This window comes from Pseudophryne corroboree, chromosome 2, assembly GCF_028390025.1.
Source record: "Pseudophryne corroboree isolate aPseCor3 chromosome 2, aPseCor3.hap2, whole genome shotgun sequence".
NCBI lineage: Eukaryota > Metazoa > Chordata > Amphibia > Anura > Myobatrachidae > Pseudophryne > Pseudophryne corroboree.
In genome coordinates this window covers 911,521,846-911,548,252 of record NC_086445.1, presented here as the reverse complement: position 1 = coordinate 911,548,252, position 26,407 = coordinate 911,521,846, and the positions used below count along the sequence as shown (strand labels likewise).

General features: G+C 46.7%; 2 protein-coding genes across 6 annotated transcripts in view; one reads left to right on the top strand and one right to left on the bottom strand.

Moving 5' to 3' along the window:
- RPA1 (replication protein A1) overlaps nt 1-8,711 on the bottom strand; it is a 167,972-nt gene extending 159,261 nt beyond the window's left edge. The window contains exons 1-2 of the mRNA XM_063956115.1: nt 8,540-8,711; nt 6,708-6,755 (exon numbers count right to left, since the gene is read on the bottom strand). Of these exons, the coding sequence (XP_063812185.1) occupies nt 6,708-6,755; nt 8,540-8,575 (84 nt within the window). The 5' untranslated portion in view covers nt 8,576-8,711. The remainder of the gene's footprint in view (nt 1-6,707; nt 6,756-8,539) is intronic.
- A 32-nt stretch (nt 8,712-8,743) lies between these two features.
- Nucleotides 8,744-26,407, top strand: part of SMYD4 (SET and MYND domain containing 4) — a 164,296-nt gene continuing 146,632 nt past the window's right edge. The window contains exon 1 of one of the 5 annotated variants that reach the window (XM_063956111.1): nt 8,744-8,828. Coding sequence is in view for 1 of the 5 variants with exons in the window: in XM_063956109.1 (XP_063812179.1) it covers nt 10,019-10,088 (70 nt within the window). In the remaining 4 variants the exon portion in view is untranslated. Of the gene's footprint in view, nt 8,829-8,936; nt 9,055-9,495; nt 9,747-10,003; nt 10,089-16,056; nt 16,175-26,407 lie in introns of those variants that run through there. The other 4 variants (XM_063956110.1, XM_063956112.1, XM_063956109.1 and 1 more) reach the window with 4 other exon arrangements.

Here is a 26,407-nt window from a genome sequence, read left to right as displayed (position 1 = left end):
TACTCCTCGCCTTCTTATTATTCTCAGTACCTTTGGTATGAGAGGCAGAGGGGAGAACACCTAAACCGACTGGTACACCCACGGTGTTACCAGAGCGTCCATAGCTATCGCCTGAGGGTCCCTTGACCTGGAGCAATATCTTTTATAGCTTTTTGTTAAGGCGGGACGCCATCATGTCCACCTGTGGCCTTTCCCAATGGTGTACAATCCTATTGGAAGACTTCTGGAGGAAGTCCCCATTCTCCCGGGTGGAGGTCGTGTCTGTTGAGAAGATCTGCTTCCCAGTTGTCCACTCCGGGAATGAACACTGCTGACAGTGCTAACACATGATTTTCCGCCTATCGGAGAATCCTTGTGGCTTCTGCCATCGCCATCCTGCTTTTTGTGCCGCCCTGTTGATTACATGGGCGACTGCCGTGATGTTGTCTGATTGGATAAGTACCGGCTGGTTTTGAAGCAGAGGCCTTGGTGGCCTCAGGGCATTGTAAATGGCCCTCAGATCCAGAATATTTATGTGTAGGGAAATAACCTGACTTGACCAAAGTCCCTGGAAGTTTCTTCCCTATGCGACTGCCCCCCAGCCTCAAAGGAAAACAAAGGAACCTAGTCCTGTATGCCGAACCTGCGGCCCTCTTGAAGATGGGCACTCTGCAGCCACCACAGTAGAGATACCCTGGTCCTTGGAGACAGGGTTATCAGCCTATGCATCGGAAGATGCGATCCGGACCACTTGTCCAACAGGTCCCTCTGAAAAGTTCTTGTATGGAACCTGCCTAATGGGATTGCTTCGTAAGAAGCTACCATTTTTCCCAGGACTCGCGTGCAATGATGCACCGCTACCTATTTTGGTTTCAGGAGGTCTCTGACTAGAGATGACAACTCCTTGGCTTTCTCCTCCGGGAGAAACACTATTTCTGGTTTATGTCCAGAACCATCCCCAGGAACAGTAGACGTGTCATAGGAACCAGCTGTGACTTTGGACTGTTTAGAATCCACCTATGCTGTTGTAGCACTTTCCAAAATAGTGCTACCCCGACTACCAACTGCTCCTTGGACCTCGCCCTTATAACGAGATTGTCCAATTACGGGATAATTACAACTCCCTTTTTTTGAAGGAGTATCATCATTTCGGCCATTACCTTGATAAAACACCCTCGGTGCCATGTACAGTCCAAACGGCAGTGTCTGGACTTGGTAATGGTAATCCTGTACCACAAATCTGAGGTACTCCTGGCGAGGATGGTAAATGGGGACATGCAGGTAAGCATCCTTGATGTCCCGGGATACCATGTAATCCCCCTCGTCCAGGCTTGCAATAACCGCCCTGAGCGATTCCATCTTGAACTTGAATTTTTTATGTTCAAGGATTTTAAATATAAAATGGGTCACACCGAACCATGGGGTTTCGGTACCCCAACCCGTGTGGAATAGTAACCCCGTCCTTATTGAAGTAGGGGCACCTTGAGTATTACCTGCTGGGAATACCGCTTATTAATTTCCTCTAGCACAGCCTCCCTGCTTGAGGGAGTTGTCAGCAAGGCATATTTTAGGAAACGGCTGGGGGGAGACATCTCTAATTCCAGCTTGTACCCCTGAAATACTACTTGGAAGAAACAGGGATCCACCTGTGAGCGAGCCCACTAATTGCTGAAATTTTTGAGGCGGCCCCCCACCGTACCTGGCTACACCTGTGGAGCACCCGCGTCATGGTGTGTACTCACAGGAGGCGGGGGAAGAATCTTGATTCTGGGAACAGGCTGACTGGTGCAGCTTTTTCCCTCTACCCTTGTCTCTGTACAGAAAGGAAGCGCCATTTGACCCGCTTGCTTTTCTGAAGCCGAAAGGACTGTACCTTTTTCTGTGAGGAAACCTGAGGTAAAATTATTTCTTCCCAGCAGTTGCTGTGGATACGAGGTCCCAGAGACCATCCCCAAATAATTCCTCACTCTTATAAGGCTCTCTATGCGCTTTTTAAGTCAGCATCACCTGTCCAGTGACAGGTCTCTAATACCCTCCTGACAGAATGGACATTACATTTATTTTGGATGCCAGCCGGCAAAATATCCCTCTGTGCAGCCCCCATATATAAGACAACGTCTTTAATATGTTTTTATGTTTGCCAACTATTATCCCTGTTTGACAGGGTCACCAACCACGCTGCAGCAGCACTATCTGCAGGTCTCAGTCTAGTACCTGAGTGTGTAAATACAGACTTCAGGATAGCCTCCTGTTTTGTTTTTGTTTTTTTGTTTTTTATCAACAGGTACCTATTAAAGTGGCCGTATCCTAAGACGGCAGTGCCACCTTTTTTGACAAACGTGTGAGCGCCTTATCCACCCTAGGGGATATCTCCCAGCGTAACTTATCCTCCTGGCGGGAAAGGGTACGCCATCAGTAACTTTTTATAAATTACCAGTTTCTTAACGGGGGAACCCACGCTTTTCACACACTTCATTTATTCATCTGATGGGGGAACAAAACACTGCCTGTTTTTTCTCCCCAAACCTAAAACCCATTTATAGAGGTTAAAGTCAGAAATGTATAACACATTTTTTATTGCCGGGATCAAGTCACGGATTGGATTGTGTATATGTCTCCACCTTGTCGACACTGGAGTCAGACTCCGTGTCGACATCTGTGTCTGCCATCTGAGAGAGCGGGCGTTTTTGAGCCCCTGATGGCCTTTGAGACGCCTGGGCAGGCGCGGGCTGCGAAGCCGGCTGTCCCACAGCTGTTACGTCATCCACCCTTTTATGTAAGGAGTTGACACTGTCGGTTAATACCTTTTACCTCTCTATCCACTCTGGTGTCGGCCCCACAGGGGGCGACATCACTTATATCGGCCTCTGTTCCGTCACCATATAAGCCTCCTCATTCAACATGTCGACACAGCCGTACCGACACACCGCAGACACACAGGGAATGCTCTAAACGAGGACAGGACCCACAAAAGCCCTTTGGGGGGACAGAGTGAGAGTATGCCAGCACACACCAGAGCGCTATATACTGCAGGGACTAACTGAGTTATGTCCCCTATAGCTTTATATCTATATATATATATATATATATATATATATATATATATATATAATGTATACTGCGCCTAAATTTAGTGCCCCCTCTCTCTTTTTTTAACCCTTGTAGACTGCAGGGGAGAGCCAGGGAGCTTCCCTCCAACGGAGCTGTGAGGGAAAATGGCGCCAGTGTGCTGAGGAGATAGGCTCCGCCCCTTTTTCGCGGCCTATTCTCCCGTTTTTTATGGACTTCTGGCAGGGGTATTTACCTCATATATAGCCCCTGGGGCTATATATTGAGGTATTTTTGCCAGCCAAGGTGTTTTTATTGCTGCCTCAGGGCGCCCCCCCCCAGCGCCCTGCACCCTCAGTGACCGGAGTATGAAGTGTGTGAGAGGAGCAATGGTGCACAGCTGCAGTGCTGTGCGCTACCTTGGTGAAGACTGAGTCTTCATGCCGCCGATTTTCCGGACCATCTTCTTGCTTCTGGCTCTGTAAGGGGGACGGCGGCGCGGCTCCGGGACCGAACATCAAGGCTGGGCCTGCGGTCGATCCCTCTGGAGCTAATGGTGTCCAGTAGCCTAAGAAGCCCAATCCGGCTGCAAGCAGGCGAGTTCGCTTCTTCTCCCCTTAGTCCCTCGCTGCAGTGAGCCTGTTGCCAGCAGGTCTCACTGAAAAGAACAAATTCTAAGACTATAACTTTCTAAGAGCTCAGGAGAGCCCCTAGTGTGCATCCAACCTCGGCCGGGCACGAAATCTAACTGAGGCTTGGAGGAGGGTCATAGTGGGAGGAGCCAGTGCACACCAGGTAGTCTAAGATCTTTCTAGAGTGCCCAGCCTCCTTCGGAGCCCGCTATTCCCCATGGTCCTTACGGAGTTCCCAGCATCCACTAGGACGTTAGAGATATCTCATTATGGTATGCAATTATTCCAAAATACGGAAAAATCCCATATCCAAAATACCTCTGGTCCCAAGCATTTTGGATAAGGGATACTCAACCTGTACAAACAAACCCTTGTATCAGGAATAGTAGGTACTTCTGAAATATGTAAAACGTCTTTAATTGCCACAATCATGTACTGAATACTCTTAACCAGTTTCGGATTTAAACTGGCCTCACTATAGTCGACACTGGAGTCAGAGTCCGTGTCGGTATCAGTATCTGCCATCTGGGTAAATGAACGCTTTTGTGACCCTGAGGGGGTCTGGACCTGAGACAAGGCGTCCTCCATGAATTTCCTCCATGTTTGGGTTTGAGAATCAGATTTATCCAGCCTTTCAGTCAATAACGCCACATTTGCATTTAATGTACTCAACATATCCACCCAATCAGCAGTCGGTGGTGCCGACAGAGTCACTCCCAGCGCCTTATCCGCCTCCACCGTAACCTCCTCCGGGGAGGAGCACTCAGCCTCAGACATGTCGACACACGTACCGACATGCACCAACACACTGGCTATAGGGGACAGACCCACGGAAAGCCTGTTAGACACACACAGAGGGAGTCTACCAGCTCACACCCCTGCGCCTATCCCGTTACTGAGACCCAAATACACACTGCCTCAGACCTGTTTGCGCTGTTTTTATCAAGTGATAATAGCACCAATTTACTGTGCTAACCCCCCCCCCCGTTTTACACCCTGTTCCTTGTGCAGGAGTGTGGAGGTCCGGGCCAGCATCTTTGCATCCTGTGAAGAGAAAATGGCGCTGGTAAGCTGCGAAGGCTAAGCCACGCCCCCTCACTGGCGCGCTGTAGTCCCGCTCAAATTATTTATACTGGCGGGGGCTATATCTAGTGCCTAGGCACTTCCAACAAATATAAATATATATATATTTTAGCAAGTTTTATTGTAAAAACTTCAGTAATCATGCTGCCCAGGGTGCCCCCCCTGCGCCCTGCAAGTGCAGCCGTATGTGTGGGAGCATGGCGCGTAGCGCGACCGCTGTGCGGTACCTCAGTAACTGAAGTCTTCTTGCCTTCTTAATACTCACCCGGCTTCTATCTTCTGGCTCTGGGAGGGGGGTGACGGCGCGGCTCCGGGAACGAGCAGCTAGGCGCACCAAGTGATCGGACCCTCTGGAGCTAATGGTGTCCAGTAGCCTAAGAAGCAGAGCCTTTGAACTCAGAAGAAGTAGGTCTGCTTCTCTCCCCTCAGTCCCACGCTGCAAGGAGCCTGTTGCCAGCAGTGCTCCCTGAACACAAAAAAACTAACAAACAGTATTTTTACAGAGAAACTCAGGAGAGCTCCCCTGTGAGTGTCCAGTCTCTCTGGGCACAGAATCTAACTGAGGTCTGAAGGAGGGGCATAGAGGGAGGAGCCAGTTCACACCCATTTAAAGTCTTATAGTGTGCCCATGTCTCTTGCGGATCCCGTCTATACCCCATGGTCCTTTTGGAGTCCCCAGCATCCTCTAGGACGCAAGAGAAATACCTATATTATTTAGAAAACCTGACACACTTGACCCCTCAGATTACAGAATATAGGAGTAGCACGCTGAGTGAAATACCCGATATGGCAGCCACCCAGCAGCTACATGCACACACACACACACATATAGTCACAAGCGTACCATGCAGAAATTATACACCATAAAACTACACTGGACTAGCAATACAAAGTAATACTCAGTATAGCTATATATGTAAACAATAGATAAAACAAAACACAATAGATATTGGGTGTTTGTACCACACAGCCCTGAACGTATGTACTCTCTCCTAACTAACACTTGACAGGTAGAATACTGAAGTGTCCTGTAAAATGCACAGCGCCGACGAGCAGGCGGCTTTTCAGAGGATTTGCCCCAGCAGTCCCAAGAACAGCGCAGCTCCGTCGTGATGGCGGCTGACAGGGATGAGGGAGAGATATGCAGCTCCAGGGCGGGAACATTCACTGAAATGGCACCCTGGGGCTGGTGGAGGGGCTACAAATTAGGTCTTATCCCCCTGCTGGCTTCCACACCGGGCGCTGCGGGCTTTGATTAAAACAGGGTTTTTATGAGATAAAACCCCCCACCTGTGCCCTGTGTCCCAGTGACTAGGGGAGCGGCTGCCCTTTACAGTGTCCACGGCAGCGCCGGATCGCAGTTAACAGCGGGCTAAAGAGACCCCTTACATTCCCTTGTACCTGCAGCCACGCGATCCTGGAGGGCAGCGGCAAGGACACCGGAGCCTCCGCTGTAGTTACCCAGCAACCAGGGCTTGGGAGTATACAGCGCCTCTGGGGGAGTGATGGAGCTACAGCAAAGGATGTCTTATGACATGCATAAAAACTGCAGCCCTTGAAGTCTTCAAAAGTTCTTCTTTTCTTCTGATTAAGCTATAATATGGGCTGCAATGGCAGCCCCCCTGTTGATTGCCTGCTTACTGCATGTCACCAACTTACAAACTGAGCTCCTATAGAGGAGGCGGCGCTGTGCATCTTGGGAACAGTCAAAGCTTTGAGACCCCCTGTTGCTTGCCTGCTTACTGCATGGCACCAACTTACAAACTGAGCTCTTATAGATGAGGCGGCGCTGTGCATCTTGGGAACAGTCAAAGCTTTGAGCCTGTTGGTGCCTCGGATCAAGATCCTACTCTACACCCCGATGTTAATCCTTGTGGAGCCCAGTGTACCCCGCAGCAGAAATAAAGATATAGCAGGTTTGAATCTAATAATTCTGCAACTGTCTAAATTAACTCAGATACTTACAATGACTTGCAAAATAGGCTTGCATGATGAATCTCCTTGCAAAATAGCCTGCATTAATAAAAAAATAAGGTTTTCAGTTGCACAGTAATATAAAGCTCACAATTAAAAGAATAATATATAAATACCTGACTTATTTTATTTTTTACATTATAAATGGGCAAATTTATAGTAAAGATAAAATCAAATTATCCAAACATTGAACTGACTCAAATTATGCTGGGAACACACCTGAAAGATGGATCAGCCGCCTGATGGGCCGAGCAATCAGATTTTGTTTAGTGTTCTGCACAAATGATATGTACATATACACTTGCCGATAACATAAGTGTGGCATGCAGCCATACTTACTCATGTCTTACTGAATAGGCCGCTAAGCATGATACAGTATGTTACACTGTACTGCTGCAAATTTACTATATTAAGTATATGAACACCGTGGTTAAGATATTTCCGGTGTACACATGGGCTATGGTCAAAATAATACATCAGCAGGTGTCGTATTGAAGGTCGACAGTGTATAGGTCGACAGTAACTGGATCGACATGGTCTAGGGTCTCTAGCTCGACACGTCTTTTTTTTTTTTTTTTTTTTTATCTTTTTTGCCGTACTGTGACTGGTAACCCCAATTAGTGCACCACTTCGCCCGCCATGCTTCAGGCAAGTTGCCTCGCTCCGTTACCGCTGCGCTCGGCACAGGTTACCGCTCCCAATCGTAGTCCACGTGGATCGTAAAGTGTGAAAAAGTAAAAAAAAAAAAAATGGGGGGAGTGTGAAAAACTCATGACGCTCTTTGTACCTGTTGACCTAGAATATGTCGGCCTAGAGACCCTGTCGACCAATAGTGGTCGACCTAGACACTGTCGACCTAGAGACCGGATACCATATCAGCAAGTGTGTACCCAACCGTAGAGCATCTTGAGGACTCTGGGGCAAATGTATTAAGCCTGGAGAAGTGATAAAGCAGTGATAAGTGCAAGGTGATAACACTCCTGCCACTCAGCTCCTGTCGTTTATCAGACCTGTAATGATTGGCTGGTGCGTTATCACGGGATCAGTACTAAATCCCACCGAACGGTATCCCGGCGGTCGAAATACCGACCACACAATCCCGAAAAGGGTGGCGAGCGGAACACAGTCCCTTGCCGGCTCGCTGCGCTCGGCACACTAATTTATTCTCCCTATATGGGTGTCGTGGACACCCACGGAGGGAGAATGTCGGGATCCCGGCATCGGTATCTCGACCGCATCCCGTTATCACCTTCCACTTATCACATTTCCAGGCTTGAAACATGAGCCCCTGAGTTTGAGAACCACGGCCCTGGAGAAGAGAAGCCGTCAGAATACAGACGCTGGAATACCGACCCTATTCTGACTGCCAACACCGGATCATACGACGTTCAGATCGTTTGTAACAAAGCTCAGGGTGCACACTCAATCTCTTTGTCAGGGAGTTCAAGAGAAATCACTCATCTTCCAAGTCTTCTAGTGTGTATGGGCCTTTAGGTTTTAAGCTCTACAATCCCTCCAATGAGTTTGCACTATTTTAATACATTACGTAAATTGTCCCTGTAACTTTCAAATAAATGCACTAGCCCATGCAACCATGCATTACATGTATTTTCAAAAAAAGTGCTCCGAAAGAATCAATCCTAGCTGAAAAAGGCAATAACCAGAGATAAGTCATCAGATCCTTGCAGGACAGGTGACAAACAGTGCTGTGTACGTAGCACCTACTCTATAAGAGATGCCCCATCACCCACACTGCCACATGTCCCACAGTTTACATAAGTGCGTTGGGACGTCTGTATCAGAAACTCTGAGATGCCACTCACCGGTATGGAGCCCTCACTCAGCTTCGGCATCGCCATCGTGACAGAGTGCCCTGTTGCGGCAGGTGCTGAGCAGGTAAGGGGGTAATGGTACCACTATGCCCGCGCTGTACCCGCCTCCACACAACCGCTGCTGCCTGACTTGGCGCACTCAACCTGGCGCCAAATCCCACGTCTGGTCACGCAGCGGCTAACAGCAAGGTGACGTCAGTCAGGGCAATGTGAGCCGTGTTAGCCATCTTTCTTTGGGGTAGAATGAACGACGAGGTTATTGCGCAACGCCGCGTATAAGGTAACGTTTCCCGGGGAAGCCGTGTCCATGTGCAGATATTTTGATAGTGTCAATACAAGCATGAATGATAGCGGCAGCGCTGTGCCGGGCGCTCGTCTCTCTGCATTTTTACTGAGGGCAATGCGAGGCGCGCGGAGTAACGTCATCATGGTGCCCCGTACACACACACACACACACATCATGTGACCACACACCAGCTGCCGGCGATAGCCGGGGAATGAGACATGTGAGTTCCTGGCACTGTGGTGGTGGTAATATGCTGCTGCTGGGGGTCATAGCTGAGGGGTTGTGTGTATGGCAGTTTGTGCAAGCTGCATGATGTCAGTGCAGATACTGTATATGTTAGCTATGTGTTTTACATTAAGTGGCATTTGCATAAAGAAAGTTGCTTTTGTTTTCTCAGTGGGCAGTAAAAAAGATAGTGCCAATAGGAGTCTTCATCATCTTATTTTTTGCCAGATGAGTGATGACTATGATTATTTCTCTAACGTCCTAGTGCATACTGGGGAACTGTACTTTAATACCGTGGGGTATAGATCGGGACCACTGGAGCCTGGCACTTTAAAAACCTTTAGTGTATGTGTGTGCTGGCTCCTCCCCTCTATGCCCCTCCTACCAGACTGGCAGACTCAGTTTAGAAAAATGTGCCCAAGAAGCCGGGTGCATTTCTCTGGAGCTCCAGAGAGTTTCTTTTATTTTTTATTTTAGTTATTTATTTCAGGTAGTACTGGTTGGCAACCAGTCTACCTGCTTCGCTGGACTTAGACGGGGGACCGAACCAACCTCCTGAGGGTTAATAGTTCGTAATCCCAGCTGACAGGACACTGAGATCCTGAGGTGCTGTTTCACACGCCAATACTGTATGTGCCCACGCCAGCAGCTAGCCGCCACCCTCTAACAGATGGCGAAGATAGTCAGGTGCGGTGGATGTTAACACCGGGGTCCCGGTTAGCGAGTCCCCGGTGCGGTTTGGTGGCATGTCACGGGCCACGAGCTGTGGTGCCCGCTGCGGACTACGCTGGCTCAGAGCTCACTGTCAATTAGGCTTTGTGTGTACAGTTTTATGTTCAAATCAGCCAGTTATAAACATTAATGGGAGCGCGTGCCATTACAAGGGGCGGGGCTTCCTGGAGAGCAGGACCAAAGGCGGGTAGGCGCCATTTCCTGCTGCTGCGGATCATCAAGGCTGCATGCACGCTGCTCCTCCACGGACCCACACTGTTGCAGACTCTGTACTGGTACCAGGGGGTCATAGCAAGGGTGAGCACACCAGTGGTAGCGCCGCTGCGCATCTATAAGATTATACTCATAATTTCACACACTGCGCTGCTGTGTTTTGTGTGCTGGTCTTCTTTTCTCTGTGTCGTTCCAGGGGCTCTCTAGGGTCTGTGTGCAGGTGTTTTTTCATTGAGCTGCGCTGTATTACAGTTGTGTAAATATGTCTGTTGACATGGTTATGTGTGCTGCTTGTAACTCTACCCCTTCTTCAGCGGGGTCCCTCATGTGTGAACAGTGGGGCAGATGTATTAACCTGGAGAAGGCATAAGGAAGTGATAAACCAGTGATATGTGCAAGGTGATAAACACACCAGCCAATCAGCTCCAATATGTAAATTAACAGTTAGGATCTGATTGGCTGGTGTGTTTATCACCTTGCACATATCACTGGTTTATCACTTCCTTATGCCTTCTCCAGGTTTATACATATGCCCCAATGTTCCTTATCTCCACAGGATCACGGTTCACAGGCACCTGACTGGCTAGATAATTTTAAAAGCATGATTCAGAATGTAAATTCAGAATTAGCTGCAGATAAAAAGGAGAGACAGGTGTTAAAATAGTCTATTGATTGTATGGCAAAAGCAGCAGCACCAGAAAGGCTTCTCGGCCCCCTCTGTTGGTTTCACATAAACGCTCACTGCCACAGGTGCTCCAGTCTGATTCTGATCAGTCTGATGTGGATGATGTTGATATGGATGAGGACAGTTCTCTGTCCCCTGGGGTGGAGGCCCTCATTAATGCTGTAAGAGAGGTTCTTCACATACCAGATCAGGCAGCAGAACCAGATGAAGAGTTGTGCTTTAATGTAAAATCCAAGACCTCAGCCATTTTTCCTGTGTCTAAGGAATTAAACTCCCTGGCCAGGGAGGCATGGGTAAACCCTGACAAGAAATGTAAAATTCCTCAGAGGTTTTTATCTACTTTTCCCCTCCCAGCTGAGGACAGGAAGGTATGGGAAAATCCCCCGTCAGTCGATACATCTGTATCCAGACTGTCTAAGAAATTGGTACTGCCAGTGTTAGGGGCCATATCCCTTAAAGACCCTGCTGACCGTAAAATTGAGACCACTCTCAAGGCAATATATACGGCTGCAGGCGTAGCACAGCGTCCCACAATAGTTTGTGGGTGGATTTCCAGGGCAGTAGTCAAGTGGTCCGATTAATATTATTAATGGATTAGACACTCTGCCCCAGTATGAGGTCATTACTCGGCTGAAACACATACAGGCTGCTGCAAGTTTTATGAGCAAGGTTGTAAAGGAATTGTATAATATAAATGGCCGCACTACTGCTATGGCAGTTTCGGCACGCAGAGCTCTGTGGTTACATCAATGGTCAGTGGATGCTGTCTCCAAAAAGGGTGTAGAAAATCTTCCCTTTAAAGGTGATGTCTTGTTTGGGGACGAATTAAATAAATGGATATTTCAGGCAACGGCGGGTAAGTCTACCTATCTACCATCGGCTGCGCGCCACCTGCTAAACATTCTTACACAGGACCCTCCTTGAAGTCCTTTCATGTGGCAAGGTTCAGATGCAGGCGCAGGGAAATCTCCACCACTCCGAGAGGATCTCGTGGTAAGTCCCGTAAACCTGCAACTGTTGCATCCCTGGACCAGACCAATGGATTCCCTGCTGCTAAGCCTTTTTGTCGTTCCAAAACCAGACTGTTCAGTGTGACCCATCTTAAACCTCAAGTCTCTAAACCCGTATCTGCGGGTGTTCAAATTCAAGATGGAATCTCTGCGGGCAGTGGTGTCCCGTCTGGAAGAGGGGGAATTCCTAGTATCTCTAGATGTCAAGGATGCTTACCTACACATTCCCATGTGGACCCCTCATCAGGCTTACCTAAGATTCACCATCCTGGATGACCATTTACAGTTTCAGGACTTGCCCTTTGGCCTGTCCACAGCTCCGAGGGTCTTCACCAAAGTCATGGCGGAGCTGATGCTGCAACAGCGCTTGATGGAAGACAACATTGTCCCCTACTTGGATGATCTCCTGATAAAGGGTATGTCCAGGGAGCATCTACTGCACAGCATCGATCTAACGACTCGCCTGTTTACAAATCATGGGTGGATCCTAAATTTTCAGAAATCTCACCTGGAACCGACCCAATGTCTTCAGTTCCTGGGAATGATATGGATACAGTGTCTCAAAAGGTGTTTCTCCCGATGGACAAGGCCTTGGCTATCCAGGCTATGGTCCGCTTGGTGCTCCGTCCTCGCAAGGTATCCATACATGTTTTCATCCGCTTGCTAGGCAAGACGGTTGCGGCTTACGAGGCAATCCAATACGGCAGATTTCATGCCCGGCCATTTCAGATGGATCTGCTGGACAAATGGTCGGGGTCTCGCCTTCATATGCACCAGGAAGTGACCTTATCTCCAAAAGCCTGGATTTCTCTGTTTATGGTGGTTACAAGTTCCTCACCTGGTAGAAGGCAGGAATTTCAATATCCATTCGTGGATTCTACTGACAACAGATGCCAGCCTCCTGGGTTGGGGGGCTGTGACCCAAGGAGCCCAGTTCCAAGGGATATGGTCAATTCAAGAATCTGCTCTGCTGATAAACGTCCTGGAACTCGGGGCAATTTACAATGCTCTTCTGCAAGCTTCCCATCTCCTGAAGGATCAGGTGATCCAGGTTCACTCGGACAACGCCATGGCGGTGGCGTACATAAACCGACAAGGGAGAACAGGAAGCAGAGCGGTGATGCGAGAAGTGTCAAAAATCCTCCTCTGGGCGGAGGCCAACGCCAGGGCCATCTCAGCCGTATTCATTCCACGAGTGGGCAACTGGGAAGCAGACTTCCTCAGCATACATAACCTCCATCTGTGGGAATTGGGCCTACATCCCCAGGTGTTTAACAGTTAATTCACCGGTGGGGCTGTCCGCAGATAGATCTGATGGCTGCTCGTCTCAACATGAAGCTTTGCTGTTACTGTTCCAGAACGAGGGATCCGCAGGCTGTTGCAGTGGATGCGCTGACGACACTATGGATGTACCAGTTTGTGTACCTGTTCCCTTCTCTACTAGGGTTCTGAAAAGACTAATAAAGGAAAGCGTTCAAGCAATTCTAATTGCCCAGGATTGGCCTCGATGGGCGTGGTACTCGGACATCCTATCCATGGCTCTTGAGGATCCCTGGCCTCTGCCGCTCCAAAAGGATCTTCTTCAACAAGGTCCGTTCGTCTATCCAGACTTACAGCAGGCAAGTTTGACGGCTTGGAAGTTGATCGGGAGATTCTAGCAAGAAAAGGTCTTCCCTCCAGGGTTATTTCCACCATGGTCCAGGCCAGGAAGATGTTTACGTCAAAACATTCTCATCGTATCTGGAAAAAAAAATGTTTCCTGGAGTGAAAGTAGAAAAGTTTCTCCCGTGGAATTTAGAATTGGTCATTTTCTACTCTTTCTGCAAGCGAGAGTGGATATGGGCCTACGTTTAGGCTCCATCAAAGTGCAGATTTCGGTGCTCTCTATTTTCTTCTAGAAACAACTTGTCATGTTGCTAGAAGAATAAACTTTCCTAACAGGAGTTCTTCATATGCAACCGCCGTTTGTACCTCCCACGGCTCCATGGGATCTTAATGTGGTCTGTCCTTTCTTCAATCAGACTGGTTTGAACCCTTATATAGGGTGGAGTTGAAATTTCTTACCTGGAAGATGGTTATGTTATTAGCAATGGCGTCTGCCAGATGTGAATTGGGGGCCTTATCCTGTAAGAGCCCTTATAAGATTTTTCATGCAGACAGGGCGGACCTCAGGACCCGACCTCAGTTTTTGCCAAAAGTGGTTTCAGCTTTTCACGTCAATCAACCCGTTGTGGTTCTGGTGTCTGACGATTCCATAGGGCCAGAGTCCTTGGATGTGGTGAGGGCTCTGAAGATGTGTGTCAAATGGACTGCTTGGCGTCGGAAATCTGACTCGCTGTTTGATCAATTGCTCGTTGGCTCAGGTTGACCATTCAACAGGCCTATACTTTGGTGGCTCTGCTTTTGGCGACGTCTATTCAGGCTCACTCAACGAGGTCTGTGGGCTCTTCCTGGGCGGCCGCCAGGGGTGTCTCGGCCTTACAGTTGTGCCGAGCTGCTACTTGGTCTGGTTGGAACATTTTTGTGAAATTCTGTTTGACACTTTGGCCAAGGATGACCTTCAGTTTGGTCAGGTTGTTTTACAGGGGTCTCAGCAGTCTCCCACCCGTTTGGGAGCTTTGGGACTTCCCCATGGTACTAAAATACAGTTCCCCAGTATCCACTAGGACGTTAGAGAAAATATGAATTTAATACCTACCGGTAATTCCTTTTCTTGAAGTCCGTAGTGGATACAGGGCGCCCGCCTCAGTGCTTCGATTCCTGCTTACCTGAGCAAGTATTTGGTTACCCTGCCGTTGCGGTCCCATTATGTGTTGGGATAGCTATGCTAGCCTGGTTAGGTTGGTGTTGCTATCCTCTTTTCTGGTTAGCGCCATCTTTTCGGTTAAGCTTGTGTGTTGTCTTAGTGCCTCACCGCTGTTGTACCTGTTTTCTTCTCTCGTGGTATGTCCGTCTCATCGGGCACAGTTTCCTAGACTGAGTCTGGTAGGAGGGGCATTGAGGGGAGGAGCCAGCACACACATACATACATACACTCACTAAAGGTTTTTAAAGTGCCAGGCTCCAGTGGACCCGATCTATACCCCATGGTACTAAAGTACATTTCCCCAGTATCCACTACGGACTATGAGAAAAGAAATTACCGGTAGTTATTAAATTCCTATTTTTCAGTAGTAATCATAGAATCTGAATTTACTCCAAAGCCAATGTGCCGTGGGTAATATATGTCTGAGTGTTTAATATTATTTCTGTTAGATGGCATTGAGACCAGTTTTGACTCTAGTCTTGCTGTTGGTTTACCATTATTACAACAAAGTCCCAGGTCTGACCCAGGATATGGAACACTGTTCTAAACCGGGACTGACCCCTTTCACACTGCAGCGCTGATGAAGATTATTCCTGGGTTGGCACTATTCACACTGCACGAGGATGTAGTGACTGCAGAAGGATGTAGTGGAACTCTTATGCTGCTGGCACTTGGAAATTACATCATGTCCAAGCGCCAGGGATTCATCTCTTATGATGCTGTTGGCCACCTGGGTTGGATTCCTGGGTCACCGGATTATTTTTCAGGGACCTGTTTCACATTGAACCATAACCTGGGTCAAAGCGGTGGTGTGAAAAGGGCAGGGTTGGCTGGTTTAAACCAAATGTTTTAAAAAAAATAAATAAATTATTATGCCGTGACTTGTTTTAAAAAATAAAAATAAAATCCTATTACAAGGGAATCCCCTGGAATTTTTCCACTTTTTGATGCTTGTCATCTTCATTTGAGTGAGTGGAACCAACACAGTAAATTCACAAACACAACATAGAAAAGGGAGGTGAAGCAGTTGAGAGAGGTACTAAATCTGTCTAGCATTAGTTAATAGTCCGCAAACTCCTAACATATAGTGCCTTGCTTCCATGTTTTGTTGCCTCCCAACTTTGGAATTAAAATTGATTTTTTTGAAGGTTTGCATCATTTCATTCACAGAACATGGCTACAACTTTGAAGATGTTTTTTGTTTTGTTTTGTTTTTTATTGTGAAGCAAACAACAAATTGGACGAAATAACAGAAAACTTCTGCATGCATAACTGTTCACTCCCCTAAAGCCAATGCCTTGTAGAGCCACCTTTTGCAGCAATTACGGGTGCAATTCGCTTTGGATAAGGCTCTGAGCTTGCCACATTTTACACTGGGATTTTTGCCCATTCCTCAAGGCAAAACTGCTCCAGCGCCTTCATGTTGGATGGTTGTTGTGAACATCAATCTTCAAGTCTGACCACAGATTCTCAATTGGATTGAGATGTGGTCTTTGACTAGGCCATTCCCCTTAAACAACTCGAGTGTTGCTTTAGCAGTATGCCCGGGTCATTGTCCTGCTGGAAGGTGAACCTCCGTCCCAGTCTCAAATCACAGGCAGACTGAAACAGGTTTTGCTCAAGAATATCCCTGGGTGATTCCATGGTAACTCAGGTTACAAGTGACACTGTAAATTGACATTTAAACCAATATTTTTACCATATAAAATATGCTGAGGAGTACTAAATAATGATTAGCCTACTAATAATACTTTCTTCTTTATTTCCAAATGTTCAAGCGATGAAAAATAATTGCACATAAATTAATACAAATTGTTTTTGTGTGGTAACTCAGGTTATAATGTAATATTTCTGCTCTTATTGCAGTGTGAAGTTGCTACAATTTATTTATGAAAAAGCCACTAGATCATAGATGATGATATAACACATTATACATGTTTATGATAAGAAATGAATTATTTATAAAAAAAAATTCTTGGTAACTCAGGTAACATGAGGCAAAAATGTTGATGGAAGTGCATTCTCTGGGTCCTAGGTCTTTTGATACACATCAATTTCTGTATCAAAATCATACACCATTCTATATCCTTGCATTACTAGCCTTGGAGTTGGTAAAAGATACAGGATATGATCATATGATACATCAGAGTCATCCACTTTAAAACGCATGCCACTTTTGCCAACCAGATTCAGACACATGACCTTAACCTCATCATCATCTTCCAATTCACTCTGGCAGACAGCAACATAACGATATGATGTTTTGCGCTCTCCATCAAACTTAACAAGAACATACGTTCCAGGTTTGATTTCTTCAACCCTGGGCCTATCTGGTTCATGAACTTGGGCTTCATCTTCTGATGGAGAAGACCTGTACACTTCCTTGTAAAAGTTATTCCTGGACCTCTTGTTTAGACTTAGCATATTTTGTTAACATGTAGCCTTTGGGTTCAAACTCTTCTAAACGCAGGCAATGGACATTAGAAATTCCAGGAAAAGAAGGTGATTTATCAAATGTCTTCAAATGCATTTCTGCATTTCTTTCAGAAGGAGTTACTCTGTTTTCAGTTTTTCGCTGCCTGTGTTTTGCCACCTTAATTCTGTTTTTTTCCCCTATTTTTTTTCAAAATAGCTTCTCTTTTCCTTGCTGGAAGTGTTTTTAATGCATCTTTTCTTTTCTGACTGCTTTTTTTTTTTTTCGGCAAGCCTATGAGCTGCTTTGTACTCATCATATATTCCTTCATCCTTCAATTTCTGTCTCCTTCTCCTCATTTTTTCCGCTGGTGTTAGAGCCATCTTACAGTGGGATGCGGTCAAGATCCTGCTGGACGGAATCCCAGCGATCGAAATACCGACACCGGAATCCTGACTGGCACAATCCCTACAAATTCTCCTTCCGTGGGTGTCCACGACACCCATAGAGGGAGAATAAAATAGTGTGCCGAGCGTAGCGAGGCACCGTGCCCGCAAGGGGCTGCGTTCCGCTCGCCACCCCTGTCGGGATTGTGCTGGTCGGGATTCCGGTGTCGGCACTTCGACCGTCGGGATCCCGTCCAGCAGGATTTCGTACTGATCCCCTTTCAGTAATACAGATTGAGTATCCCTTATCCAAAATGCTTGGGACCAGAGGTATTTTGGATATGGGATTTTTCCGTATTTTGGAATAATTGCATACCATAATGAGATATCATGGTGATGGGACCTAAATCTAAGCACAGAATGCATTTATGTTACATATACACCTTATACACACAGCCTGAAGGTAATTGTGGCTAATATTTTTTATAACTTTGTGCATTAAACAAAGTGTGTCTACATTCACACAATTCATTTATCTTCCATATACACCTTATACACACAGCCTGAAGGTCATTTAATACAATATTTTTAATAACTTTGTGTATTAAACATAGTTTGTGTACATTGAGCCATCAAAAAACAAAGGTTTCACTATCTCACTCTCGCACAAAAAAGTCCGTAATTCGGAATATTCCGTATTTCGGAATATTTGGATATGGGATACTCAACCAGTACCCCTTTTCCACTAGCTCAAAAAACACGGGTAAATGCACGGGGGCGTGTATTTACCTGTGTTCTTTACCCGTGTTATTACTAGCGGAAAAGGGTCCCCCCGCAAAAACCTGGATCAAGTGACCCGTGACTCCTACCCAGGTAAATACCTGGGTAGAACACGGGAATGATCCGGGTAGGGTTGTATTGTAAACGGAAGCCGTGTCGATGCGACACGGCTCCCGTTTGCACTGTATGGAAGGGTGGCGCTGGGAGATCATGTGATCTCTCAGCGCCGCCCCTGTCGCGTCGGTGAGCACAGTGGGAAAGGGGCTGAGCACGGGCCGCAGCCGGGTAGCACCCGTGTCAAGCTTCCGGCTGTGACCCGTGCTCAGAAGTGGAAAAGGGGTATACTTCTTATACAAAACAGATAAAGATAGCTTAATTATTTTTCTCTATCGTCCTAGTGGATGCTGGGGTTCCTGAAAGGACCATGGGGAATAGCGGCTCCGCAGGAGACAGGGCACAAAAGTAAAGCTTTCCGATCAGGTGGTGTGCACTGGCTCCTCCCCCTATGACCCTCCTCCAAGCCAGTTAGATTTTTGTGCCCGGCCGAGAAGGGTGCAATCTAGGTGGCTCTCCTAAAGAGCTGCTTAGAAAAGTTTAGCTTAGGTTTTTTATTTTACAGTGAGTCCTGCTGGCAACAGGATCACTGCAACGAGGGACTTAGGGGAGAAGAAGTGAACTCACCTGCGTGCAGGATGGATTGGCTTCTTGGCTACTGGACATCAGCTCCAGAGGGACGATCACAGGTACAGCCTGGATGGTCACCGGAGCCTTGCCGCCGGCCCCCTTGCAGATGCTGAAGTAAGAAGAGGTCCAGAATCGGCGGCAGAAGACTCCTCAGTCTTCTAAAGGTAGCGCACAGCACTGCAGCTGTGCGCCATTTTCCTCTCAGCACACTTCACACGGCAGTCACTGAGGGTGCAGGGCGCTGGGAGGGGGGCGCCCTGGGAGGCAAATGAATACCTATTTTGGCTAAAAATACCTCACATATAGCCTCCGGAGGCTATATGGAGATATTTAACCCCTGCCAGAATCCGTTAAGAGCGGGAGACGAGGCCGCCGAAAAAGGGGCGGGGCCTATCTCCTCAGCACACAGCGCCATTTTCCCTCACAGAAAGGCTGGAGGGAAGGCTCCCAGGCTCTCCCCTGCACTGCACTACAGAAACAGGGTTAAAACAGAGAGGGGGGGCACTAATTTGGCGTTAGAAATATATAAAAAAGATGCTATAAGGGAAAACACTTATATAAGGTTGTCCCTATATAATTATAGCGTTTTTGGTGTGTGCTGGTAAACTCTCCCTCTGTCTCTCCAAAGGGCTAGTGGGTCCTGTCCTCTATCAGAGCATTCCCTGTGTGTGTGCTGTGTGTCGGTACGTGTGTGTCGACATGTATGAGGACGATGTTGGTGAGGAGGCGGAGCAATTGCCTGTAATGGTGATGTCACTCTCTAGGGAGTCGACACCGGAATGGATGGCTTATTTAGGGAATTACGTGATAATGTCAACACGCTGCAAGGTCGGTTGACGACATGAGACGGCCGACAAACAATTAGTACCGGTCCAGACGTCTCAAAAACACCGTCAGGGGTTTTAAAACGCCCGTTTACTTTAGTCGGTCGACACAGACACAGACAGGGACACTGAATCCAGTGTCGACGGTGAATAAACAAACGTATTCCTTATTAGGGCCACACGTTAAAGGCAATGAAGGAGGTGTTACATATTTCTGATACTACAAGTACCACAAAAGAGGGTATTATGTGGGATGTGAAAAAACTACCGTAGTTTTTCCTGAATCAGATAAATTAAATAAAGTGTGTGATGATGCGTGGGTTCCCCCCGATAGAAAATTATGGGCGGTATACCCTTTCCCGCCAGAAGTTAGGGCGCGTTGGGAAACACCCCTTAGGGTGGATAAGGCGCTCACACGCTTATCAAAACAAGTGGCGGTACCGTCTATAGATAGGGCCGTCCTCAAGGACCAGCTGACAGGAGGCTGGAAAATATCATAAAAAGTATATACACACATACTGGTGTTATACTGCGACCAGCGATCGCCTCAGCCTGGATGTGCAGAGCTGGGGTGGCTTGGTCGGATTCCCTGACTAAAAATATTGATACCCTTGACAGGGACAGTATTTTATTGACTATAGAGCATTTAAAGGATGCATTTCTATATATGCGAGATGCACAGAGGGATATTTGCACTCTGGCATCAAGAGTAAATGCGATGTCCATATCTGCCAGAAGATGTTATGGACACGACAGTGGTCAGGTGATGCAGATTCCAAACGGCAAAAAGGTGTATTGCCGTATAAAGGGGAGGAGTTATTTGGGGTCGGTCCATCGGACCTGGTGGCCACGGCAACTGCTGGAAAATCCGCCGTTTTTACCCTAAGTCACATCTCTGCAGAAAAAGACACCGTCTTTTCAGCCTCAGTCCTTTCGTCCCTATAAGATCATATCTGCCCAGGGATAGAGGAAAGGGAAGAAGACTGCAGCAGGCAGCCCATTCCCAGGAACAGAAGCGTTCCACCGCTTCTGACAAGTTCTCAGCATGGCGCTGAGACCGTACAGGACCCCTGGATCCTACAAGTAGTATCCCAGGGGTACAGATTGGAATGTCGAGACGTTTCCCCTTCGCAGGCTCCTGAAGTCTGCTTTACCAAGGTCTCCCTCCGACAAGGAGGCAGTATGGGAAAAAATTCACAAGCTGTATTCCCAGCAGGTGATAATTAAATTACCCCTCCTACTACAAGAAAAGGGGTATTATTCCACACTATATTGTGGTACTGAAGCCAGAAGGCTAGGTGAGACTTATTCTAAAAAAAATTTTGAACACTTACAAAGGTTCAAATCAAGATGGAGTCACTCAGAGCAGTGATAACGAACCAGGAAGAAGGGGACTATATAGTGTCCCGGGACATCAGGGATGCTTACCTCTATGTCCCAAATTTGCCCTTCTCACTAAGGGTACCTCAGGTTCGTGGTGCAGAACTGTCACTATCAGTTTCAGACGCTGCCGTTTGGATTGTCCACGGCACCCCGGGTCTTTACCAAGGTAATGGCCGAAATGATGATTCTTCTTCGAAGAAAAGGCGTCTTAATTATCCCTTACTTGGACGATCTCCTGATAAGGGCATAGTCCAGGGAACAGTTGGAGGTCGGAGTAGCACTATCTAGGATACTGCTACAACAGCACGGGTGGATTCTAAATATTCCAAAATCGCAGCTGATCCCGACGACACGTCTGCTGTGCCTAGGGATGATTCTGGACACAGTCCAGAAAAAGGTGTTTCTCCCGGAAGAGAAAGCCAGGGAGTTATCCGAGCTAGTCAGGAACCTCCTAAAAACAGTGCATCATTGCACAAGGGTCCTGGTAAAAATGGTGGCTTCCTACGAAGCAATTCCATTCGGCAGATTTCACGCAAGAACTTTTCAGTGGGATCTGCTGGACAAATGGTCCGGATCGCATCTTCAGATGCATCAGCGGATAACCCTATATCCAAGGACAAGGGTGTCTCTCCTGTGGTGGTTATAGAGTGCTCATCTTCTAGAGGGCCGCAGATTCGGCATTCAGGATTGGATGCTGGTGACCACGGAGCCCAGCCCGAGAGGCTGGGGAGCAGTCACACAAGGAAAAAATTTCCAGGGAATGTGATCAAGTCTGGAGACTTTTCTCCACATAAATATACTGGAGCTAAGGGTAAATTTATAATGCTCTAAGCTTAGCAAGACCTCTGCTTCAAGGTCAGCCGGTATTGATCCAGTGGGAAAAACAGCACGGCAGTCGCCCACGTAAACAGACAGGGCGACACAAGAAGCAGGAGGGCAATGGCAAAAACTGCAAGGACTTTTCGCTGGGCGGAAAATCATGTGATAGCACTGTCAGCAGTGTTTCATCCCGGGAATGGAAACTGGGAAGCAGACTTCCTCAGCAGGCACGACCTCCACCCGGGAGAGTGGAAACTTCATCGGGAAGTTTTTTCCACATGATTGTAAACCGTTGGGAAATACCAAAGGTGGACATGATGGCGTCCCGTCTGAACAAAAAAAACGGGACAGGTATTGCGCCAGGTCAAGAGACCCTCAGGCAATAGCTGTGGACGTTCTGGTAACACCGTGGGTGTACCAGTCGGTGTATGTGTTCCCTCCTCTGCTTCTCATACCTAAGGTGCTGAGAATTATAAGACGTAGAGGAGTAAGAACTATACTCATGGCTCCGGATTGGCCAAGAAGGACTTGGTACCCGGAACTTCAAGAGATGCTTACAGAGGTCTTATGGCCTCTGCCGCTAAGAAGGGACTTGCTTCAGCAAGTACCATGTCTGTTCCAAGACTTACCGCAGCTGCGTTTGTCGGCATGGCGGTGGAAAGCCGGATCCTAAGGGAAAAAGGCATTCCGGAAGAGGTCATTCCTACCCTGGTCAAAGCCAGAAAGGAGGTGACCGCACAACATTATCACCACATGTGGCGAAAATATGTTGCGTGGTGTGAGGCCAGGAAGGCCCCACAAAGAAATTTCAACTCGGTCGTTTCCTGCATTTCCTGCAAACAGGAGTGTCTATGGGCCTCAAATTGGGGTCCATTAAGGTTCAAATTTCGGCCCTGTCGATTTTCTTCCAGAAAGAATTGGCTTCAGTTCCTGAAGTCCAGAAGTTTGTCAAGGGAGTATTGCATATACAACCCCCTTTTGTGCCTCCAGTGGCACTGTGGGATCTCAACGTAGTTCTGGGATTCCTCAAATCACATTGGTTTAAAACCAGTCAAATCTGTGGATTTGAAGCATCTCACATGAAAAGTGACCATGCTCTTGGCCCTGGCCTGGACCAGGCGAGTGTCAAATTGGTGGTTTTTTCTCAAAAAAGCCCATATCTGTTTGTCCATTCGGACAGGGCAGAGCTGCGGACTCGTCCCCAGTTCTCTCCCTAAGGTGGTGTCAGTGTTTCACCTGAACCAGCTTATTGTGGTGCCTTGCACCTACTAGGGACTTGGAGGACTCCAAGTTGCTAGATGTTGTCAGGGCCCTGAAAATATGTTCCAGGACGGCTGGAGTCAGGAAAACTGACTTGCTGTTATCCTGTATGCACCCAACAAACTGGGTGCTCTTGCTTCTAAGCAGACTATTGCTAGTTGGATGTGTAATACAATTCAGCTTGCACATTCTGTGGCAGGCCTGCCACAGCCAAAATATGTAAATGCCCATTCCACAAGGAAGGTGGGCTCATCTTGGGCGGCTGCCCGAGGGGTCTCGGCTTTACAACTTTGCCGAGCAGCTACTTGGTCAGGGGCAAACACGTTTGCTAAATTCTACAAATTTGATACCCTGGCTAAGGAGGACCTGGAGTTCTCTCATTCGGTGCTGCAGAGTCATCCGCACTCTCCCGCCCGTTTGGGAGCTTTGGTATAATCCCCATGGTCCTTTCAGGAACCCCAGCATCCACTAGGACGATAGAGAAAATAAGAATTTACTTACCGATAATTCTATTTCTCGGAGTCCGTAGTGGATGCTGGGCGCCCATCCCAAGTGCGGATTATCTGCAATACTTGTACATAGTTACAAAAATCGGGTTATTATTGTTGTGAGCCATCTTTTCAGAGGCTCCGCTGTTATCATACTGTTAACTGGGTTTAGATCACAGGTTGTACGGTGTGATTGGTGTGGCTGGTATGAGTCTTACCCGGGATTCAAAATTCCTCCCTTATTGTGTACGCTCGTCCGGGCACAGTACCTAACTGGCTTGGAGGAGGGTCATAGGGGGAGGAGCCAGTGCACACCACCTGATCGGAAAGCTTTACTTTTGTGCCCTGTCTCCTGCGGAGCCGCTATTCCCCATGGTCCTTTCAGGAACCCCAGCATCCACTACGGACTCCGAGAAATAGAATTATCGGTAAGTAAATTCTTATTTTTTAAAAGTTTATACTAATCCAGTTAATTCATATGTATGTTACACTAAAAAAAATCCAAATATATTGCATTAAAAAAACTGGTAATAAAATGAATAGCTTGTTTTGTAACTCAGGTTACATGGTAACTCAGATTACAGAATTTAATTGCATTTTTCATGTCTTAAATGTGAATTAATTTTTTTCTTTTTTTATAGAGTTGAGTAATATGCATGACAAATGTATACAAAAACAAGTATAAACTAGCAGTATTATTATTTACCCTTATAAAAATAAATAATTCCATGTTTTGGTAACTCAGGTTACATGCTAATATTATGCAAAATCAAAAAGGTATTGGGTTGTTGTTTTCAATTATTCCTAAACATAAAATATAAATGAATACAACATAGCTATTGCTTTACTGCTAACGTGTTAAAATGTAAATTTTTTTACTCCTAAATGAAAGTGAAAGAATCATATCCAACTAGCCTGAGAAACACATGGATATGTGGAAGCAGCTAATCTAGTGAAAAAAAGTGTTTTTGTTAAAAAACTTAGTGCTGCCACTTAATTTAACATCTTGTGCTTCAGAATAAACTGAAATAACAAATAATTTTTAATTTTTTAGTACTTTGTCCCTGTTTTCATGGAATCACCCCCCTGTATTTAGCAACATCAATCTTTACCTTGACTCGAAACAGTTTCCCAGCCCCTGCTGCTGAAAAACATACCCAGAGCATGATGCTGCCACCACCATGTTTCAAGGTGGGGATGGTATTCTTGGGGTGATGGGATGTGTTGGGTTTGCGCCAGACATAGCGTTTTCCTTGGTGTTTGAAAAGTTAAATTGTAGTCTCATCTGATGAGAGCACCTTCCTCCATACATTTGGGGAATTGTCCACATGCTTTTTGGCACACTCAAAACGTGCCTTCTTATTTTTAATTAATGGCTTTTTTTCTGGCCACTCTTCCATAAAGCCCAGCTCAATGGAGTGTACGACTTATTGTGGTCACATACGCAGATACACCAATCTCTGCTGTGGAACTCTGCAGCTCCTTCAAGGTTACCTTTTGGTCTCTGTGCTGCCTCTCTGATTAATGCCCTCCTTACCCGGGCTGTGAGTTTTGGTGGCCGGCCCTCTCTTGGCAGGTTTGTTGTGGTACCATGTTCTTTCCATTTTAAGGTGATGGAGATGTGATGGTGCTCCAGGGTATCGTCAAAGATTTGGATATTTTTTTTTTAACCCAACCCTGACTTGTACTTCTCAACAACTTTGTCCCTGACTTGTTTTGAAAGCTCCTTGGTCTTCATGGTGTGATGCATCTTGCTTAGTGGTGATGCAGCCTCTGGGGCCTTTCAGAAAAGGTGTGTTTATACTGATAGATCATGTGACACTTAGATTGCACACAGGTGGACTTCATTTCACTAATTATGTGACTTCTTAAGGTAATTGGTTGCACCAGAAATTTTGAGGGGCTTCATTGCAAAGGGGGTGAATATATATGCACATGCCAATTTTCAGATTTTTATTTATAAAAATTATTTTTAATATAAATTTTTTTCATTTCACTTCACCAACTGATACCGCTTTCAGATCGCAAATGCCGGATCCCACCCAGTAAGTGAAACGTGTCCATACCGGGTGGGATCTGGCATTTGCTCTGCTCTGGTGGCTTTCCAACCCGGCAATATACCGGGTGGTTGCCATAGCAGCGGGGGGGCAGCAGGGGCGGGGGTGGAGGCTGCGCTGGGAGATAAGCTCATCTCCTGTGCCGCCTCTCCCTATGCTGTAAATGGGAGCCATGTCGCATCGACGCGGCTCCCATTCACACTGCGCCTGGGTATAACCCTTCTTTTATATCGGGTTGAATTACTGGGTCAGGCAACCCGCTAATTCGGCAAAAGTTTCGACACGGCAATATGCCGTGTCGATAACGGGTTATTTGTGCGATGTGAAAGGGGTATAAGACTATTTTGTGCATATCCATCGCATAAAATTCACATAAAAAAATAAATTATAGGTAAATAGCCAAAGGGGCTGAATACTTTAGCAAGGCACTGTATGTATGTGTGTGTGTGTATATATGTGTGTGTATGTATATGTGTGTATATATATATATATATATATATATCTCAAAACAAACAATACAAGTCTAAGTGCGCTAATGGATAGTACTGATGGGTCACTTGTTTGACCATTTGTTTTCTGGTTCCCTTGTGACTGGGGGCTTCATAATATTGAATCCTTCCCCCAGTCATTTCGTTTTTTTGCCTGCTTTTATTGATGTATTCAGTGAGCTTTTTACATACTTTTGAATTATCTTTAAAAACATCTGGCACTTGATATTACCCCTGAGGAAGTCCCAGTTAGGGACGGAACGCGTTGGGTTGTGTTCAAGTACTGTATTCCATCTGTATCCTATGCTACTAAGGAAGAT